This window comes from Trachurus japonicus, chromosome 15 (genome assembly GCF_045865225.1).
Source record: "Trachurus japonicus isolate A0001 chromosome 15, Traja_1.0".
Classification (NCBI taxonomy): Eukaryota; Metazoa; Chordata; class Actinopteri; order Carangiformes; family Carangidae; genus Trachurus; species Trachurus japonicus.
In genome coordinates this window covers 19480416-19501590 of record NC_140921.1, presented here as the reverse complement: position 1 = coordinate 19501590, position 21175 = coordinate 19480416, and the positions used below count along the sequence as shown (strand labels likewise).

At 39.9% G+C, this 21175-nt stretch overlaps 1 protein-coding gene across 1 annotated transcript in view; it reads left to right on the top strand.

Moving 5' to 3' along the window:
- eys (EGF-like photoreceptor maintenance factor) overlaps positions 1-21175 on the top strand; it is a 158693-nt gene that overhangs the window by 106588 nt on the left and 30930 nt on the right. The window contains exons 40-41 of the mRNA XM_085800277.1: positions 3909-4070; positions 15914-16064. Coding sequence (XP_085656403.1) covers positions 3909-4070; positions 15914-16064 — 313 coding nt within the window. The remainder of the gene's footprint in view (positions 1-3908; positions 4071-15913; positions 16065-21175) is intronic.

Sequence of the window (21175 nt, the reverse complement as noted above, 5' to 3'; positions counted from 1 at the left end):
ATACATCAACGGAATCACTGATATATGATACGGTGATTTATGAGTATATTTTAAGCCCATGAAAGCTGTCAATCCCAACCTTTCAGACTTACCTCACAGTCAGTTACAGTGGGTATCTTATGTGCAACCTGTACATAAGAAGCTTGACATGGGCGAGCTGCAAGTCTTGCGCTTTTATCTTTGTACCCTGGGGGATGCACCTTTGGTAGGGGAGACCGTAATCCAGGCCGGTACCTGGTGGTTCAGCAAGTATTTGATATCAAGTAGCCAACCATAAGACAGGTTTTGTCAAGATAAAGCCAGTTCATCTGGGCATGTCAGAGTTTTAGGCTATGATAAATTGTCCTTTCAAAGAAGACACAGTAGGTCATGGACCTTGCCAATGACATCCTGTCAAGTATGTAAGCATCAATGGAAAGTTAAGTGATCACAAAAATTAGTAAATGGCTGCAAAGTAAAGAAGTAGGCATAAAAGACAAAACCAGTGAGGCACGAAATCATTCAGATTTGGTCTGTATTGATCATGACCTCCTTCTATGGCTCATTACCTCATGTCCTTACTTCTTATATATTTGAAGCTGTGGTCTAGGATCCGGGCCGGGAAGGAATAATAAATTGAAAGTTGAGAGCATGTTTTGTTCTCTCTGTCTTAATGTCTTTTCAGCAATTTTTATCAAACAATTACAAATAAGAATGTACATTCTTTTGTCATTAATCATTTGATGTGACCGATTACAATACATAGCTTTGCCAAATTAGTCACCTCTAAATGATCTAATTAATATTTTACCTTTTCCTTCTCCAATCTAATGAGACATTATTTTTAAAGCCACTATAGGTTTTGCTTCGCCACATAGGAAACATTAGCATTAAAGGGATAGTTCAACATTTTTCGCAAATTGGCCCATTGCCATAATCCCTATAGTTTTAGGAGTAGGTTCGTTACTTTTAATTGTCGTTGCAAGCTACGTATTTTTAGAACGGCGGAGCAGAGCCGCGAGCTGCTCAGAGCTACGCTACGGAGGCTCATTTGGTTTCCCTCATCAAACTCATCAAATACATAATCCAACAACTCCAAAACACTCTTGTGGACAAGTTGTGACCTGCACATTCACCACACTATGAGATAATAACGGAACGCCTGAGACTGAGTTGTTTTCGAGGTAGATTAATGCAAACCGCTGATGCCCGTTCCAGTCGAGAGCAATTTTTCGGCAAGCCGTCTCTGCATTTGCCGAACTCTGTCTCGTAACATTCTGTCATATCGTGGTGAATGTGCAGGTCACAACTTGTCCACGAGAGCGTTTTGGAGTTGTTGGATTGTGTATTTGATGAGTTTGATGAGGGAAGCCAAGAAATTCCATGAGTCTCCGTAGCGTAGCTCTGAGCAGTTCACGGCTCTGCTCCGCCGTTCTAAAAATAGCTTGCACCAACAATTAAAGGTAACAAATCTACTCCTAAAACTATAGGGATTATGGCAATGGTCCAGTTTGCCAAAATGTTGAACTATCCCATTAACAGATGCTTACTTTTCAGTCTAAAAGAAAGGTTTCAAATTCAGCATCAAACTTCATGTATTTACTCTCCGACAGCCGTCCTCAGTGGTGGAAAGAAACATTATCACTTCCTGTCTCCTCTTGAAGTTAGCATGCTAATTAGCTAGCCCTGGTCTTCTCTGTCTGGTCTCATAATACCACTTTAGTAACTGTGAGTCACTAGAGAGGATGAAGAAGTAGCGCTGATCAGAGAGTATGTTATACAGTAACCTCTTGTCTTGTAAACATAATGAAGTCTGAAGCTCCAAACCTTTATCAGCACCACCTGCTCCTGGCAAGAAACCATGTTTGGTGGCAGAAAAGGACAAATGTGCATAGCCTCTTCAAGCAATTGAGCCTTTACACAAGTATCTTTTAATTTGTGTTTTTATAACAATATTTAGCAGAAAGAAAACAATGTGCCTGACTCAATTAGGTGATTCAATTTGTTTGTTGTATTACAAAAGTCATGATATGAAATATATATTAGGAGAGATTATTTCATAATAATATGACCAAGAGACATATAACAAACATGTTTTTAAGAAGCCAACAAAAAAAAGTTTAGGGTGTTGAGCCTGTCTGTTTTTGTTTTGACATTAATGGGAGGAGAGTTTGTTGGCCTTCTGCTTTGCAAGCGATCGGGCTAGGTGCTGCCAGCTCTTTTTGTGGGCATCTAGTGTGTGTTTGCTGTAATTGCTGGTGCCTTTAAAAATGAGCCAGCTCAATCAGCCTTACTCACAAATTGCCAGTGAACATTACAGGATTGATTCATCATTTTCAGCCCAGGGAAACTGCTTCATCCACAACAAAAGAAACACTGTTTTTTTATTTTCTCTTTGTAATTTAAAGTATTGGCTGTCATGTCTGCTCCACATAAGGTCGAGTGTGATTCTCGGGGCAGACTCGGAGTAGCTGCGGAAAGAGTGGGAAAATGGAAGAATAGACAGGTGAAGATAATACGATTGTGGCCGTCTGACAAATTCTGTGACTACAATTTCCACTTTTTTGTTGGTCTGGTGACGGATCATAAAACCCCACTAAGTCAGTATCTCACTGGGCTCCAAGCCACAGAACAGTCCTCATGTTCAAAACCTGCTATTCAACTTGATGATATTTTCAGTTAGTATATAATTCTGTTTCTTCTCAGAGACTTGTTAAGGCCATTTATGTGATAGCTCTTTGAAAAGAATGACTAATACCCATGAGATGCATTATCCCTGTTTCCACAAATAAACCCTCTAACACTGCACTAACTGCGGACAAGTAGTGTCTGACTGACTCACCAATCATGCCGTCCAACAGTAAATTATGCAGCCACCTTCTCCTCTTCATTTTGACTCACCAACAGAGGGCTACAATACATGGATGGATGATGATGATCACAAAAGTGTGCATTGTTCTTTTGAAGCAATGCTTTGTAATGGGGTGTTCAGTCGAGATTGTACGGATGCCAAAAAGCAGTGAAGGGCATTAAAATGTTTCTCTCCTGTGGCCAATTTCACAGTGGAACAAGCTTGAACCTGATTTCACATGGTCAGAGAATACACAGACAAACTAAACACTGAGGTGTAATATTTTCATGCTGTTTGAAATCCAAACCCAGCTACTTAAATATATTTTTTAATAAGTATAAATGTTGTCACTGATTGGAAATCAGTTTGCCATTGTTTGTTGATTATGGAAACTTGAATACCACCACTTACTGTAGAATACAATTTATTTTCACATATTGTATTTTCCTTTCACTTCGTAATCTAACATGGTTAATCATTCACAGATAGCTTAAAAAACAAAACAAGCATTTGATCCCTTTGAAAGTTAGTCAGGAATATATTCATATTTCTCCAGTATTCTTTGTCTTGTATGTTATGAATTCTCTACTGAGAATAAACTCCACTTTACCTTGAGAGCTTGACTCTGAAAGTACAATCCCTTGAGCTGAAGCCAGGGTGGCCTATTTTGAATAGACTGTCAAGCACCTGAGCATAGAGCTGTCCGCCAGGTGTACAGTGTCCTTTGTGTAAAAGCCAACAGATCATCACCGGCTTGTGGAGATGATGACCTGGGAGGGTACCTCCTCCACCTCTCCTTAAAGTCATACCCCTTTATCATCCACGCAAAAAAGTACACACCAGCAGGTCGCCCTGGCTGGACCCTGCTGACTCTGCTTAGTTATCAGTGCTGTGAAGGCAGACACCAGCCAGTTTTCACTGCTCTGTTTACACTAACAAAAGCGCTGTCTAGCATTCGTTTGGATATGTGTGGCTGTATTATGCCATATTTTCAAGGACAAAGTGTAACAATGTTATGATTCTAGCCACTTTTCACACCATTTAACTGCAATTCATGACTTTGTGTTTTTGTTTCTAGATACAACAGTGTATATCCCCTCATTTGATGGCACATCTTATTTGAAACTGCAGCCTCTTGCGTTCCTTCTCCAACCCTCTCTACCTGCTGCTGTCAAGGACGACCCTGTTACTCTGTATTTGACAGTGAAAACAAGGTCGGCACAGGGCACCATCCTCTACAGTGAGTACAATCTCTTCTTATTGTAAATGTGTGAACACATCACAGTACCGTAAAAGCAACTAGCCCATAGATAAAAGCTTAGAAAATATTCCTATACATACAGTACATCCATTATGTTTTCATATGGCTTTTTCCATACATACCTACTTAACAATTGCACAAGTGTGTTTTTTATGGCATACAGTGAAAGCCACATCTCCTAGCGATTTAAATAACACTGTTTCCAGTGGCTAATATGTTGCTGCTGTGCCATGTAAGAGGGATAAATATGCATTTTAAAGAGGATCCTTGTCCGTATCTACCATACTACAAACATACAGTACAGTAGATTATACCGTGAAAGCTGTTCTAAAAGGTCCAGCTCTACTAGGCTAATGTCAATATATTCTCCTCCTTTTATTAAGAAAGTAATCCAGGCATTAGTGTAAATATTGACTAGCTGGAGATGCTCTGTGCTCCAATACCAACAACTCCAAGTCACTGTGGGCAACACCTGCGAATATGTGCAGTGTCAAGATGCATCATATTTTCTTTTATCAAACATCAAACATAAAGGAATAGTCCAGGCAGTTGTTTCCTGTCTTATGCTACGCTTTAGCTGAGATAATAAACTGTTGGCTGTGTTTCTTCATATCCACTCTACAGACACAGTGTTGTCATTTCTCATTCCATTTCCTTCTCAAAATGTCAAACTACCATATAAAATAAATCATATATAATATTTGACGTTATCTGTGGATTAATGTTTCAAAATGCCCTTCAACAAACTGTGATTGATTGGCGAAACAGACGGTATGATCAAGATGCTTCCTTTGCAGCTACAGTGGCATTTACTTGCAGAAAACAAATCTGTGTTGTAAAGCTTTGTTGTGATGCACGTCTCTCAGAAGAGGACTGGTCTCTACTTTATAATGCTGTCTAGGCATGTTATGAATAAGTAATATTTCCTTAACAGGAAAATTTGCCCTCTTGTAGCCATTGTGCTTGTTATTGCTATTATTATTGCTCTCAGCCTCCTCTGTTTTAGGCTCACTAATAATGCAGTAATGATACATCAGTGTGGGTTCTGTTTATCAGAGTGCTGATTACATTGAGAGGTTGAAAATATAAAACTCTTTCTGAGTGCTAGCAAACAAGAAGACTTGACAAGTAATGGCTCCATAGAAAGGCCAAGAAAAAAACAAAAATAAGACAAACAAAACACTGAAAGCATCATACGGTAAGAGATGGTCACAGTGTGCACGGCAGCATCACAACTTAATGTACATTATTAATATTATTACTTCTCAACTTTGTGTGCCCAAGTTGATGATCTTTCTAGTTTTAGTTTTAGTTTCTGACTCACTAAACATAAAGGTTTTATATCATTAAGTGCATAATGATCACTTGTGACAAGTTGCCCCATCACAAGGTATAAGCTGTCACGCTATGTGCTGTAAGTTGTCACATTAGAAACAGCTCAAATCATCAACTTTATGCTGATGTTACTAGTCAGTGCATGAACTCTTAACCTTCAACCACATTGAATTTTAAATGAAAGTACAACAAAAATAGAAACTTTGCACACTCATTTTTGACATTAAATTCCTGATTTATTTGGACAGATTAATCAGTGGAAGTGTATGAAAAACCAAGGACAACCCATGCAATTAATGAATAAAAACAAATGTCTTTGGCAGTTCCCATTATGGATTTATTGTGAAGCCTTACTGCCTTCATTATAATGTCAGGTGGTGCGTTGCCTTTTTCGTCATTAAGCATCTTACCTTGGTCTTTCATCCCTTCTTTATGTTATTCCTGCAAAAATATAATTAATGAATGTGAAGGTTTTCTAATTAAATTCTTACTATGATTATCATTATCTGGTGTCATTTACAACCAAGTCCATGCTGAAATGAAAAATGCCTTTTTAACAATTTTAGATCCCACCCCTGGTCATACAAAAAAACTACAAAAAATAAACCTTTTCTATATAAAACCTTCTGCTTTTCTAAACCACTGAGACAACTTGCCCCAGTGTGATGTTGTTGATATTGCTTACTGGACTGCAGGCTAGTACTCTGGTTTAGATATCTAAATACACCTGTACTTTCAATATACTTCATCACTGAGGTGATATAAATATGTTATGTGAGTGCAGCAACATGAGCTGTTACCTAAAAGCAAACAAAGGGACCCTCAGAATAGAAGAAGGTAAGAGATGGTCTCTCACATGGGGAGCGAGCACTGGGCTGACCCATTACGTCAACCATGAGCTCTACATTGTACGCCTGCCTCTTGCCAGCTCTTTTGTTCCCACACCTGCGCACACACACTCCCCTTTTGTTAGAGAAGGAGATTTGGATAGGTAGGCCATGCAGCCTCCGAGAAGACCCTCCATAACAATGGAGCATTGTTTTGTGAGGAGTGGAGTCGCTAGATTTGTTGTATTATTATTTTTTTGACTGAGGAAGCTGATCCATGAGAACTTTGTTCCATTTATCCAGATTTATGTGTATTATATGTCTGTTTAAAGTATGTACAGTATATTAAGAGGAAAGTTCAGCTCTGGGCTGAAGTTACTGGAATGAATGCCTTAATACTGTATGCGGATCCTCAGTGGCTTCAAAAAACATCAAAATGTGTCTCTCGTTGGACTGCTATTCCAGCTCCTCGCTCTGAAAAACTGCAGACACCTTCATCTTGTGACGCTATTGCTGTCCCCGTGTGACACCGCAGCAACCAGCATGCATTGTGTGGTGATCACAGGCAATTCAGTCTGCACAGCACGGCAGAGAAGTCAGATTCAGTTTCCTGGTGTAACCCAGGTCAACCCACTTGTCTGTGACATTGTCTAGAGGTTTCTGGCCTCTTATTTACAATTACAGAGCTCTTGCACATAGCAGGGTTCACACACACTTCCTCCCCTTTGATCAAAACATGGATTTGCTGCTACCAGTAACCAACAAAGTCTGGTGGTGAGCAATAAGCTCAAACTCAGGTATAAAATATCTTTAAATAATGCAAAATATGTGTTTCTTTCTAATAGCTGATGTTAGTTCAGAGAGGATGTTTATGGGAAGAACTGGCTAAAATAATTATTCTCTGTGTATGGATGCCAAAAAAGCCATTTAAAAGTTTTTGGTGCTTTTACTTTAAACAGTCTTTTACTCCTTAAAGTAATAATAGCCTGACTCTTCGGTCTCTGAGCTGACATCAGCCTCCCATGATGGCTAGTGTTCCACCACAGACTTAAATCTTTTTATTTACAGAGCTATTAATTAGCCAGCTCCCAGACTCTAAATTAGTGTTTTTTTTGTAAGGTTGCTGCTCTTGAAAGGTCAACTGGTTAAGTCTGAATTATACAGACGAGTGACCAATTAGAGGAAAAACCAACATAAACTGTCTTAGTAAGGTGCTGGGCCACCACACGCTGCCAGAACAGATTCAATACGCCTTAGCTCTGATTGTACAAGTCTCTGAACTCTACTGGAGGGAGGAACACCATTTTTTCCCAAAAAGATATTCTCTCATTAGTGTTTGGATGGTGGTGGAGGAGAGCGATATAGACATGTTGGTCAACTGGACTGAAAGCTGCTGACTGTCAGGGCCACAGTACAGTATGATTCACGTCTTTTCCAGCAGTGACCCTTCGTCACCTTTGGATTGGGGCTTTGTCGTCCTGAAGGAGACCACTACCAACAGAATAGAAATGTTTCACCAAAGGAAATAGATGACCACTGAGAACACTGTTATATTGATTTGCAGTGACCCTTTCCTCTAAAGGAGCAAGTGGACCCAAACCATGGCAGCCAAAGCCCCCCACCCTACATCATAACAGACCCACCAGATGCCCTCACTGTAGGGATCAAGCATCCAAGGCTACTGTATGTCATTCTCCTGGTGTTTGCCACACATGCACTCATACACTGGTGGAGAAAATGGTGAAGGATGACTCATCTGACCATGTCATTATTTCCACATCTTCCCAACATGCATTCATCTTTGTAATGAAAGCTTTATGCTCTGCAGCCCTACTATAATGTCTCTGTAGCCTAATTGTTGATGGACTGTTCCTGCTGACACAGTCTGATCATGTCCTGCCGTGACATTATCAATCACATGAGGAAGAGTTGCTCTTCTGTTTTCCCTTAGATACCACATTAAAGCACGAGCATAGCAGGCATCAGATGTGCACTGTTGACCATATTCTCTGACCCTGTTCACTGATATCTTTGAATTCAAATGCAGATGTCACTATAACCACTGTTCCTATTGGGACACAAGTACTGTAAGTTTAGCAATCTGTGTGAGTAAAGCTCATGCTATGTAAAGCCCAACTAAGAACACTTGCCATCTTGGTATAAAATCACTAAATTAACCTGCTAAGCTGTTTTACACACCTATACAGGGTGTTGACTGCTTATTTGTAGCATGCAGTGAACCTACATTTCTAACAATGGGTTTCTCCACTCATTTCGTTTTTTCCTTTAATTTGTCATGGTTTATATATAGAAAATAATACATTTTTAGGCAAATATACTGTATCCTGCCTGACACATAGGTCAGACTAAAGGGTTTCCAATTCTTAAAAGAAACAAGCAAATCTCCATTCAAATCTAACTGAGTCCGCCCCCTGCACGTGTGCGTGTGTTTGCTCAAGACAAATAATAATTTGTTGTTGAATCCAATGATTTGAATGCTGTAAGGTTTAGGAGACGTTATTCAAATGACAGGTTTGAGGAGAGAAGCAGAGCTTTTAGTGTGCTACCATATACTTGAGTGAAAGCTTGTTTTGAGATGTTTTTGGAAAAATGTGGCACTTTACTTGAACAAAAAGAACTCAAGATTTTCTTTTCTTTTTCCAAAGCTTTTTTAGTAGACGACTATTTGGGGAGGCCACCGTTATATAATTGGCATGTACTGTATAAACTTGTAAATAAACCAAAACAATATAATTTTGATGTTTTTGCAGGAGGCATTACAGTATCATTATGTCTAGTCGTTGTGTCTGATTAAAAAATAACTACATAAATAAATAAATGAAATGGGACAGATGAAAAATGTCTTGAGTGGAGCTAGCTAGAGGAAAGATCGCTTTGGAAAAACGCCCAATGTTGTCATCAGACGTGATGTGGTAAGAGAATGAGTCTGAACCTGACATTAGATTAATTTCACCGCCACGCTGTCACAAGTTGCGTTCATATATCCACTGCCATCATTTATCTGGCCGTGTTGATCTTAAGTCACTGCTTGCCTAAGCTGTCACGGATTTACTCTGTGCATTAGCTTGGAAAATAATGGCCACTGTGTCAACGCCTTGGTGTCTTCACTCCTAAGCAGCTTTTCACCGCACTGGAGATAGGACGTGAACATCACTGTTAATAATAAAACTATGTCATATTTTAATTTGGTTAGTCCAATTAATGTGGTATCCTCCCTGTTCTCTGTTCTGTATGTACAATATTCCACAGCTGCAGCGTGTGCAAGCCACAAAGACTGTAAGAGCTGTCATGAAGAGAGATGAATGTTCAGAAAGCATACATAGAGGGCACGCTGCCTTTTATCTAGTAATGCTTCCTGGCTTATAGTGCAGCATCCTTTTTTTTCACATCAGAGGATAGGAACTGAAAAGAAAACTCCAGAGATCAAACAGACAAAGTTAATCAGAAGAGAACCAAAAGACATGCATTGAGATGCAGAGAATATCTTCGCCAGACCTGCTCCTTATTCTTTGCTGCTTCTTTTTTTTTTTTTACACCTCTCCCAAAAGCAAACACGTGAGTCTCCCCCCGGACTTCGATTGTCAGCTCGAGAAAAGAAATACAAGGAGGTGGGGTCAGAGAGAGAGAGAGAGACAGAAGGAGGAGGAGGTGGAGAGAGATAGAGAGCATTAAGAGAGAACAGGTGACAGGCACTGACAAAAGGACGAACGCTCCGTTAGGCTTGGTGCAGAGTAACAGGGCCATGGGGACAGCGGGGAACAATATCGCTACAGCAGAAAGATAGAAAAATAAAAGATGGGGCAACATTGATGTCTCAAGTAAATAATATTTGTCAACAAATGAGTTATGGCGCTAAGTGGAAACAACTGGCGTGAAAAGGAGACAAAGGCCCATTGTTGCAGAGGGAAGTTTTGTCTGTGTGGTTTTCCTTGTTGCTGCTGGATTCATTAACTGCAGACAGTCTCCACTGAATCTGTGGTTTGGTAATAACGTAGATGATTATGTGCCAAGAATAATTATGGTTTTACTTGTCATTTATCCACACAAACATGCTTCTCTGTGGAGTTTTTTTTTATGATGATGAAGGGCACTCTCTATTATATCAAGGCATTTGAGGCAAGTTACAATAAAATATCAGGCGTTTTTAGTTTCAGTGAGAAATTTTGGGTAGTAATTGATAAGTACAGTACATTGAGTATATTTACTGCATATAGTTTTGGCCACAGCAGCTTCACATCCTCGGGCTCACACATTTCAGTCTTTCCAACTGTTCAAGGTGACTTCTCTTGCTGCTGCTTTTTTTCCCCTAACATCACAAACAACTAGGAGAGACTCGCTGCATAATCCTTCTTTTCTGAGATTCTGAGAGTAAGCATCAAATGAAAGTATTAAACACTGGATCTCTCTCTCTCTTTTTTTTTTTTGTTACCTCAAGTAACACTTGGAGTTTTTCCTCCAAGATGAAAGATTTATACACAGCTAAAAACAGTCATTGGCAGTCATAATATAGTTGCAATGCAATACAAATGTTTGATGCATGTTTACATTGGATTTTCAAGCTGTGCTGGAAACAAAAAAGTCATCACATCTGAAAAGTTTTATAAAATACACATCAGGCAGAAAATGAATGTGTCAAAAGTCTTTGTCAGACACACTGGAGTTTGGATATGAATCTTGTTTCTTTGAATTAGCTGGAAACATCAGGCACCCTCATTTAAAACCTCAACATAAAGACTTGTATGTACCAAACATGTTTAAAACGAAACATGACAACTTGTTATAAATGAAAGATGAGTCAAAAGAACATCATAACAAATGACATGAAAATGAAAACACAATAGAGACATTAGCGTCAAAGTAGTGCATGTGATAGAACAATGGGTAGGTCTTCAGCTGTGACTTAAAACACCCAGAAGGCTTTGCTGACCTGACTTCCAGAGGGAGACACACAACAGCAAAGACACAGTCCCCTCGTGTTTCCATTCTTGAGCGGGGTACAAGCTGAGGCCCTGAGGGGCCCAGCAGAAAGACGAGACATTATGTATATAACTGATGGACTCTGGAGCAAGATTATTCAAGACCTCATAGATGAGGAGAGGAATTTGAATTGAATCCTAAATTTAATCGGAAGCCGGTGTAGGGACAACAGGAGTGGGGTGATGTGTGAACGATATGAGGTCGGAGTGAGTCATCGTGCTGTCGAGTTTTGGACTGACTGTAACTGGGTGGCAGTGTATTGGCTTAGGCTGGAATAACAAGGTGAATATTGAAATATCAAAAATGTTATTGTGGTCTTGACACATGTGAAAAGCATGGTGTAGGAAAATAAAATGCATGCTCTCCAGCTGCTGTTCTGAGCTCTGACCTTTTGCCAGTGCAGAACATTCAATCAGGCAAGCGGACTTGAATTACAGACTCTACTGTAGTGATACCAGTATTGTTCATTCCTTTTTTTAATACACTAAACTCACTAAACTATTAAAAAGATGAGTTCATAGTTAGTGGTGCGTTTCTTTGCACAGTATTATATTCAAATGAGTTGGTTATACTGCCTGAAAATAGAAAAAAAAATACAAAATGGAAACATGATATATATTATAGTGCACATTTCTTTTAAATCTGACCTTGGTTATAATGATGTGTAATTGAATTTACCCCCTTTTTTAGAGTGTATGGACAGAGTGTGATATGGTAAATTCTTTCCAAGGAAGGGTCAAATTTGATTTACAGAAGCGCAAATAACTTAAAAAGTCCACACATTCTTTATTGTGCATTTTCATTCAACCATATTTATTGGGGTTACACATTCATTTATTTTATATATTTATTGACTGTTCCACTTTCTCTTGTTGCCTGGTGATTTAAAGTGAAACAATGTTTAATTTTTATTTTTGTAAATGCATAAAAATGGCCATTGAGGGAATAAGCCTTGCATATTTCTATGCACTGTCAGAGGACTCCAGCAGATGGAAGCATAAAAGCTAAAAGCAGCTTTGTCAGCTTCTTTCCCAGATAACCTCGGTGTCCTGATGGCCTTGTAATGACATACATGTCGGCCATGTGCTGCAGAGCAAGGTTTTGAAGGGTTTTACAGACAGACTGTACTGTTACATTTTATGATTGGTTCTAAAATCACCCAGGAAGCCAATGCAGAGATCTTAGAGGTGCTGATCAGATTTTCTCTTCCTTGTTTAAACAGTCCCGAGTCGGCCCACCATCATTTTAGAATAAAGCATAGAGGAAATATTATCCCAAGTAGAGATGAAACAGTGGAATATGTGTCTTTTTTCCATCTGCCTGTGACAAGATGCCGCTTCCATTAGATATATTTTCATATCATCAGTCTGTTTTGGTAATATTGCATAAGAACAATGGAGGCTACATGAGGATTTGTGTCCTGACACTGATACTTTGAACCATTAACAAGAATCTTTGTGAAGATGTTCAGTTGTAGGATCATGTTGAAAATCTATTTTAATGTCTGTAAGGGTAGGGAATGTGTATGATAACACAAATTGTGTCTCTAGACACTTTGGCAGGGGACCAAGAATTGATCCCCTGGAAAACTAAAACTAAAATGTCAACATTAACATATAAAAAGGGAACCACTGTCAGTTTAACAAGGACACAGATTGACTAAATGATGCAAAATGATTAGTAAGTATTTTTGTGCAATTCCACCTCCACTGACTAACGCTGCGGCCCTGCTGCTGCTATTTGTCAGAGGGTAAGCGTCATCCCCTTCTGCAGGAAGGGGATGATGAAATGGTGGATTATCTGAGCAAGATATTCCTCCTGTGGTCAATTCGGCAACAGTGGTTGGTAACGTGGCACAGTTAAGTGCACCCCTGTCGAGTCTTATGATAGGGAAGACCTCCAAGTCAGCTTAGAAAATGCATTATCAGAGTGCAGCATATTAAGCTAAGCATAGCCTCCCTCCGACAAAGAGATGGGGATTTTCTGGATGCCCCTCTTACCCTGGAGGAATTGTTCAGAGCTTTCATATCAGTTGCCATGCAGCCTTGAAACAACAAGCTCAGCTTTTGCACCATTTTCCTCTGGTGTCCGAATCCTCCACCAGTGCCTGTACGAGAGATGGCACACATGCCAAGTCTTTCCCAAGACCTGAGACTGACTTTGCAGCCCATACACACCTCTGTCCATGTCCTATAGTCCAGTGAGCCACACCAGCCCAGTTTCTGACAGCCCTGGCTGAATTATCATTGTGACTGAAATGCAAGGGGTCAACCCTGTTTATGTTGCTCCTTCTCAGTAGCTCCCTGTGGATTTGTGGCCCCTTGTCTCTCTTTCTCTCTCTCTGACTCTCTAATTCAGTTGAAATGTGCCTTGTTGGAAACCTTGAAACATTTTAGGTCTCTCTAACAGGGCACCATTCCTTTGCTGTCCTCTGCCCTGCAACCATGTCCTCTCTGACTGTGGCACAAGAGTGGCAGGCTCTCCCTCTATCTCTGTCTCCCTCAAAGAGCTGCATTCTTGTGCTGTCTGCCCTCTGCTCGTGTTTTCTTAGACAGCAGTGTGAGACTGGTGTGTGCACTCTCTCTCCACCTCCCTCATGAAGACCCCAGTAGCTTCTGTGGGAGGATTAATTCTGCCGCTGTCTGTCGCTCCCCCACTGCAAAGTCTCACTTGCAAGAGGCTCTGTGCTAGCCTGGCAGAGACTCCCATTGTGATATAATGTGCCAGAGTCTGGGAAGTGGCCTATGTAATAATAGTGCCCTGTTTCAGAGCAGAAACAGTTTCTGGTCTTAATCAGCATGGTTGAAGTCTTACTCCATGTGATGATGGTAGGAAATAAAGCCAGAGCTTTGCCACCATTTGTCATGTACCGTACCTTCTGGGATGCATAGCAGCAGCTAAGTATAAAGGTTTCATGGGAACTCAAGTCATGATTGAACCTGCAACAGCACAAAGACCACCTGGTGACCTAGACCGACCCATGGTGGTAGACAGAGGCCATGAGAAAACCTCTTCTTTTTCATTATTTCCTTCAAGGTTGCAGGTGGAAGCAGTAGCACTGGCAGGAATATATTTCATAGTGCACATAAGAAACACCTGTCCACATAGACCACCTTTAGATGTACTTACTCCCGGAACAAGTGAGCAAGCAGTGATATACTAGATTGAATATCTCTGAAACTAGTGGTACAGATTCCCTCATTTCCTTCATCATCATAAGAACTATTGCTATAAATAATTTTAATAATACACAAGATCAGGAACAAACCAAACCACCAAACCAAACCAAAAATACATAAGACATTAAAATTAAATTAAATTATGAAACTAAATAATGTTTCTATTTGAATTTCACTCTGCATCTGGAAGATACATCGAATTCTTGCAGAAAAGCCTCAGTTCTGTTATCATGATGCATGTTCATCAGTGCTCCACATTTGTGTCAACTTCAAGGCAACCAAATGTCTTTACTTCCTGCTCTCCTCTTGAATCTGACTCACCATGTCATTGAGTGGATGCATTAAAAAAGAGACTGGAACTCCTGCTTTTAATTTTATATTATTAAAGGGGACATATTATGGAAATATCAGTTTTTGAAGGCTCTGTTTGTCTTGGCTTCCGGCCCCCAATTTGAGAATTGACCAAAAAAATCTGTAATTTGCAGGCTCCCTAGATTGAAATCCATGTGGTTTTACGAGCTGTTCCCTCAGATGTCTGCCAGTGATGTAACTAGCTTTCAAATTTACATAACCCCACACCCACCTGGTACCAGTAGAAGAGGCAGGGCGGGGCAAGCAGTGGCTGATTTGCATTTAAAGGGACAGGCACTGAAACCAGCTGTTCTGAACAGGGCCGTTTTTGAGAGGGTGAAAAGAGCTGTGTTTTTTGATCCTTGGTTTTTTTGACCACACCATGTCACAAACATGTCTTTGAAACACCTGGGAACTATTTTAATTTGTGGAAAAGGGGCACAATATGTCTCCTTTAAAAAAAAAAAAGAAGAAGGTCATGAGGAAAATATCTAGTGGAAAGCTTCTCTGACTGACCAAGGTTCTCCAGACTGCTGCTCTTCAGGCCTTTTAGGTAGATTTCTTTCCTCCATTCTCCTGTTACTTTCCACTTTGCTGAGAGTGTTTTGTTTTTGTATGCAATTCAGTCCGTCCATGCTGAAAGCCTTAAAAGAGCAGTAGAGTAGTATTGCATGCAGACAAAACCTATCTTTTAAGCAAGAGACCGTTTTGAGTGTATGACATCAGGGGTATTTCAGTGGCATGAATTATTTTTAGAGGGTGGGAAAAAAATCACTTTTTGTGTCCTGTGTGTTTATTGGTTTGTTTTCTGGAGCACACAATAATTTGAACTCAGCCCTCGCTAAACTCAATGTCGAAACACAGGCATACCCATGGCATTTGTTGGCAGACAGGAATCCTCCATTGGTTTGTCATGTGATTATTGATCACAGCAAGTTTAGCCTTGTGGTCATCACACTGACATTTATCAGGTTCTACTGGCTGAGTATTTCTGGCTCCCTCTGAGTCCTCTGAGCATCTTGAGACTGAAGCTTGAAGTAATGTAATAAATATTGTAGGTGATATAATGCATTGAATGTGGTAATAGAGAAGAAAAAGATTTGTTATTAACTATATTTTCTTACAAATGCAGCTCAGGAGCAAAACTTCACAGATCGGTTCCTTCACGTGTTCCTTCAAGATGGAGCTCCGGTTGCTAAGCTTGGGTGTGGTGGCAGCCATGTTTTGAATGTAGCTGCAGAGCAGAACATCAACAATAACAGATGGACGTCAATCACAATCCGGTAAGATCTCCTGATTTCCTTTTTATACTCTAGTCACCAAATGTATTATCTCTGACTTAGAAATAACACCCTCTCTAATTAGTAAGGTGTTTCAAAAAGTGGGAGTAATAGCTCTCATTAATGCAGGAAGTGCAGGAGCACCGCTCTCTGGCGCAGTATTTGGAATCATAATGTAGCCACTGAAGGGAGATGGTACGACCACCAAAATGACCGGGTGATCTCTCCACCGTGACAATCCAGTAACACAAAAGCCACCAAACTAATTATTGTAAAACATGAAAGTGTTGTTGTTCAAAGAAAGAACACAAATAAGTCAGAATCACTAGCTGAATATCAAAACAGGAGGAACAGCAGTGAAATGCCAAAATTTTAATTTTCTTCACTTTGTTTTCTAAAACAAGGCAAAACAGAAAGGGGGGAGATAAAATGAAAGCCTAATCATTAATAAAAATATGAAAATGTACTCATTTAAATGCTCCGAGCCTCATGCAGTGAGCGATTCTCCTTTCTTTGATTATGTTCAGTGGGAGTTTTACACAAGGTTGCATGTCAGGGTCTCTTTGATAAACCCTGTGACAGCTTGCTGTCCAGTTGCTGTCCACATCATTGCTGATCAGAGAATTGATTCTACAGTAATACAGAATTGCAATGAAAGCTCACTCCATCATACAAATCCCAACTTAAATGCCCTGGACGGATCTCTGCACACCTCAGTGCCCATGCGGTGCCTGACATGTGTCAAAATGTCAAAGTCACATAAACAAAGAAAACTGTCTAGAGTACCGGCAGTCTTGATTTTGCCGTGACAACTACTAACAACAACCTGTCTCCTTTACAAAACTGTACATAGACACTGCAATCTCATGTTGTACTTGTCTGAGTGTTACGTCAATAAAACATATCAGAGCAGTGAGGCACAAATGATTAACTGTGTACATAACATAACTTACCTCCTGCACATTATCATGTTCATCATGTATTTTTTCTTCAGTTACTGCTCTGTTATTGTATAGCTTACAGTACATACCAACACATTGTGGATCAATTTTTTAAAACTAAATTCTTAGGTTTATTTTTTTTGACCATGAAAAAGTAGAAACATGAAGAAAAAAAAAAGTATATATATATATATCTGTTAAAAGATACCTGTTAGCAACCCTGGCATCTTTTAGATCACATATACAGACAGTTCACAGATAGATTTAAGATCCTTAACCTTTGATATTCAACCTACTGATAAAATTACCCATTTCAGCAAATGGCTATTGAGCATTATCCTGTAAGTGGTTGAGATCCTCTAATCTTGACTTTACACTGCCAACACACCTTCCACATGCAGAATGGCCCAGTGCTTTTCTGTACTTATTCACATATTGTCCTTCATCTAGTAAAGGTTGCACTGCACATAGCATGGTAATACAACCTTATTTTGACTTCCCTCACTGACCCCATCAATCTGCACAATTCACTGCAACATTTACATAACTATAGATTAGATTAAGTGGAACAATTATATTCACTATTTTGAGTTTAGTTTAGATTTAACCCCATTAATATTACATAATATAATGTATTGATGCATTGCATACATACATTGCATTATATGTATCTATAATGATACAAAAATCCAGTGTAACCCATAAATGAACATGGAGTACAGCGTGTGAAATGCAGAGCAGGAAACTGCAATCAGATGGTTGTAGCTTAGACAGATAACAATGTAATAATCAAAAGTAATTACTTCTGCCAACTTTCCATGTTTGTCATTAGATTTAGCAATTTCATTTCTTTAAGGCGCCTCCCTGGATCAAATTGTTCCCTAAAAGCCACGAGCAACAAACGCGGCTTCTCTTTTGGATTATCAGGGGAAAACAGTTGACTCCTAAGTATTTGGAAAAAGCTTTGGTACCAAATGTTGAACCCGATCCACACGCATTTGCATTTGCACTAGTTGCTCATCTCATCCAAATAGGTCTGATCACAATGCTTCCCCATGCGCAGCTGATCTTCTGTCTCCGAAGTGCACACACAAGGCTTACAACCCAGGCACAGTGGGGCAGAGTGAGCCAGTGGGAGAAATGAGAGGGGGCCCTGCTGCTGAGCTCTGCCTCTTCTTGATCGCTTCAGCAATTTTATTCATATGCAAATGAGTGCATGACATCATCTAGTCATGTTTGAGCAGTGAATACCTACTTTCCTTGGATGATAGTTGGCAGCAGTGAATACAGCTGCTGCGACTTGCTGCTGTCAGCATTATGCAGCGCGGGCCAGTGGTTGTATTTAGCTGTAAATAATCCCAGCTCCCATTGACCAAACAGGGAAAATCCAAATTGCCCGATGTCGCTGTAACACACACTCCTCTCCCGCCTTTCTCCTTCATCTTTTTCTCCTCTTGCAATGCTCTCTCATTTGCAACCCACCAATCTTACTGTCATTGTCATTAACACTCAAGCACGTCTGTGTGCACACAACATCAGGCAAGAAAAACATTTGCCTTTGCTCTCATGCTAATACAGTCGCCGCTTTGACTCGCCCATGCAACTCACATAGCTGGCTGCCATTTTTCACTGATGTAGCATTGTTGACACAAAGAGATGTTGTGACATCTCTCTTCAGCTTACACTACCGTACAATGAGAAAATATGGCACTTCACTTTCTTGGTGCTTTATCCGTGCCGTGGCTTTTATGCTCTGTAGTTTTGATAATGACATAATTGCCGCGACAAGTAGTGATGAGGACAAGCACCAAACAACACATTAAACAATGTGGATGGTTTATTTTTGACATTAAAGCCCTCCAGTGGGCGGTCACACAGCTGTTGCTGTTCCTCAAATGTTCTTGCTCTACATAGTTTTTCCCTGCAGCCTGAACAAAATCTAAGTAATAGATCTCAATAAATTTAGATCAAAGCCAGTGAACAACATTTTAGTTTTCTTGACCCGCCCATATTTGCGATTCTCTCCACGACACAGAGTGTTGCAGTTTCAACAGTCCAACGGCATTTCATCACGCTGATCGTCCCATACAAAGGAATGAAAATAAACATTGTGTGTATTCAATCCACAATTTAGAAGCCTGTTGTTCTGGTAAACATAACTGAAGGAGTCAGGTTCTCCACTTTGTGGAGCGGCTTTTGTACACAACAATTGATGTGCACAAAAATCAAACAGTGAAATATACTGTGTAGACGTGTCTTTAAGACATGCATAGAACTGGCATTTAATCTACATTAACTGAAGTCTGTGCAGGATATTATAGCTTGCATATAGTCAGGCATACTATCATGTAATTGTGTTATGGTGCATTTTCTTTTACACTGTAATAAGAATGCATAATGGACAAGATTGACAGCAGATGTAAGGCACGCACAACATTACCATAACACAGCAACTTTAAAGTGTGTTTTCTTCTTCTGCAACTGTTTAATTGCATTTTTCCCACAATTGAATCTGCAAAGCATTTGTAGCACTCTAATATAAAGTTGCCAAGACAAAAGGCCAGTATTGGAAAGCCTTGTACTGCTGTATAATTTCACAAAGGCGGAATGTGCAGAGGAAAAGCTGTGTCATTTTTCATTTGGGTAGGACATGTTTGTTGTTAGCTTGGGTTTTGATGTTGGAAAGTTTCCCTTTGGGGATGTTTGGGGCAATTCCGCGACAATTAAAGTTTGAGAGTGTCAGACTCCAAATGCTCCCCAGGTCATTTCTGAGGCTGTGTACATTATTGGCTGCATCCCATTGCGCTTAGCATTCAATGTTTGAGTAATTTTCATTCATGTGCAGTCAAAGATCAACAAGTGTGACACATAGCATTCTGCAGCATCACATTTTTCCCCTTGTCACAAGTGAACTCAGAGTCCCTGGCAGATACGATTATTCAAATTTATGCCGCTTTTGTGGCTGCTGTTTTTTTTTTGTTTTTTTTTCCTTCTCCCTCTCCAGTGAAAGGAAAGGGAGTAGTGTCTCAAACCTCAAATATGGCTCTGACTTAGAGGGAATATTCTTTTTCATGACAGAGGATTTTGTGTCTAGCAACTCATGAGTTTTGATGCTAGTGTTGATGTTTTTATGAACTGTCACATTGTTATCTGTTTGAAATGCACTAAATATTCCGTTCACCGGGAGCCATGCATGAATATTTGGCCATCACAGTTGCAATTTTCTCACAATGCTCCCAACTTCTTTGTTCGCTGCTGTGAAAATGTCAATGTAACACTCGATCAAAGAAAGTAAAACACCCAGAATAGCTAACCTGCATGCTTGTTTGGTGATGGGATAGAGTATTGTTAGGGTGGCTTTTTGTAATTCTGACTTGATTTGCTCCTTGCTTGACTTTTCACACACATGCACCACCTCTATTTGCCATTTCGACAATTTAGGGGTCCATTGTCTCGCTTAAGGACACTTGGACATGTGGACAGGGTGAACCAGAGAGCAATGAACCAAACCCATTACTTATGGATGATTAATGTCCCGACTTTTGCTCCACATAGAGCACATTCAACAACACCGAGTCCTACAATTCCTATAATGCATCACAATAATGACTTTCATTAGACCCTTCCTTTCTGGTCAACGCCCATATCTTTCTACTCTAAGTTCAGAACACTGGCTTTCTGCTGAGAGTCTGTTGCCCCTCTGTCCCACTTTCATTGATCTTCATACATACTGTATGAATGATTAAAAAAAAATCACAATAAGGTCACATGAAATTTTTTTTTTCATGTGACCTTATTGTGAAGCTTAAATAAAAATGTATTACTTTAAAATTTCAGAGACACAGATATTCTCTTCTATCCCTGTCTAGCAGAATCTGCCTTCTTCATATGTTTGTAGCCTGTGATTTCACAGAAGCTACACATTTTTGAGTCACCCAGCCCCTCCCCCCCTCGGGTCTCACCCAAATCTCCTGCAGCAGTGTGTTCCTGCTTTAAGAGCTGCTCATAACACAGGACAACACATCTGAGAAACTGAAGCTATTGTGCTGTGGGTAATGCATTAATAAGTAATATGTTGTTGTCACTGTTGTTTTTCACACTGATACGATAAAAGTGTTCTTTGAATTTTAGTAATTAGCTGTTTAGCTCGTGAACATGCTCGTGCGGTCATAT